At 40.1% G+C, this 827-nt stretch overlaps 1 protein-coding gene across 1 annotated transcript in view; it reads right to left on the reverse strand.

Moving 5' to 3' along the window:
- The window catches only part of LOC119588605 (HEAT repeat-containing protein 1-like), a gene marked incomplete in the record, with an annotated part of 28,625 nt that overhangs the window by 10,011 nt on the left and 17,787 nt on the right, over positions 1 to 827 (reverse strand). Inside the window, 2 exon segments of the mRNA XM_037937247.1 lie at positions 39 to 274; positions 477 to 712. Of these exon segments, the coding sequence (XP_037793175.1) occupies positions 39 to 274; positions 477 to 712 (472 nt within the window).

Below are 827 nucleotides of genomic sequence, written 5' to 3' on the forward strand. Positions count from 1 at the left end.
GGCAAACAGTATCCACAAAATAAGTGCACAACTCTAACCTTCTCCTTTCTCTGCCATGGACTTCTGGAGAAGATGAAGCAATGCAGACAGAAGCTGCTGCTGCACAATCTCTGTGATAACAAGGTCTTTTGTGAAGGTTTGATGGAGACACTGGCACAAAGGACCAACCAAGAGCCAGGGGCGACCCAGGGATGCCATCACACCAATGGTTTCAAGCATCAGACCCAGCTTCTTCCATGAAAGCAAGTTGTTCTCTTGATCCTTTTGAACTTTTCTAAACGAATAAAAGGTTTAGTATGTATAAATCCTTGGCAGAAAGCAACTGATGTTTCCATCAGTTTCAGACATACAAGAGCAAAATAATATAATATATCACTACATACTAACTGACTGCAGTCTAGATATCATTCATAATTACAAATATTCAATCTCTTTCATACAGTGAAAAAGGGATAGGGAAGGAACAAAACACTCACTGCTTAATCCTCTTAGCTTGAACTGCCCGGATGGAAGTGGCTTTTGTGGCAAGCTGGAGACTTTCTATCTTAGTGATGATCACTCCTGCATCCAGGCTCACTTTTCTTAGCCCTTTACGCAGTTGGGCAGCCTCATATGGGTTTTCAGATTCTGCTACACGACTGATGAGAATGTTCCAAAGCCTGGCTTGCACCTCCTCTGTTGCAATGCTTGTGAAGAATTTACGGCTCATGACCTAAAATGTTGTAAAAAAAATTGCATATGACCACAAAACTTTAATACATCAGTGTTTATACTGCAAAAGAATAAAAGCAATAACCAATATCTAAGTTGCGAAAAGAATAGTAATA

This window comes from Penaeus monodon, chromosome 24 (assembly GCF_015228065.2).
Source record: "Penaeus monodon isolate SGIC_2016 chromosome 24, NSTDA_Pmon_1, whole genome shotgun sequence".
Classification (NCBI taxonomy): domain Eukaryota; kingdom Metazoa; phylum Arthropoda; class Malacostraca; order Decapoda; family Penaeidae; genus Penaeus; species Penaeus monodon.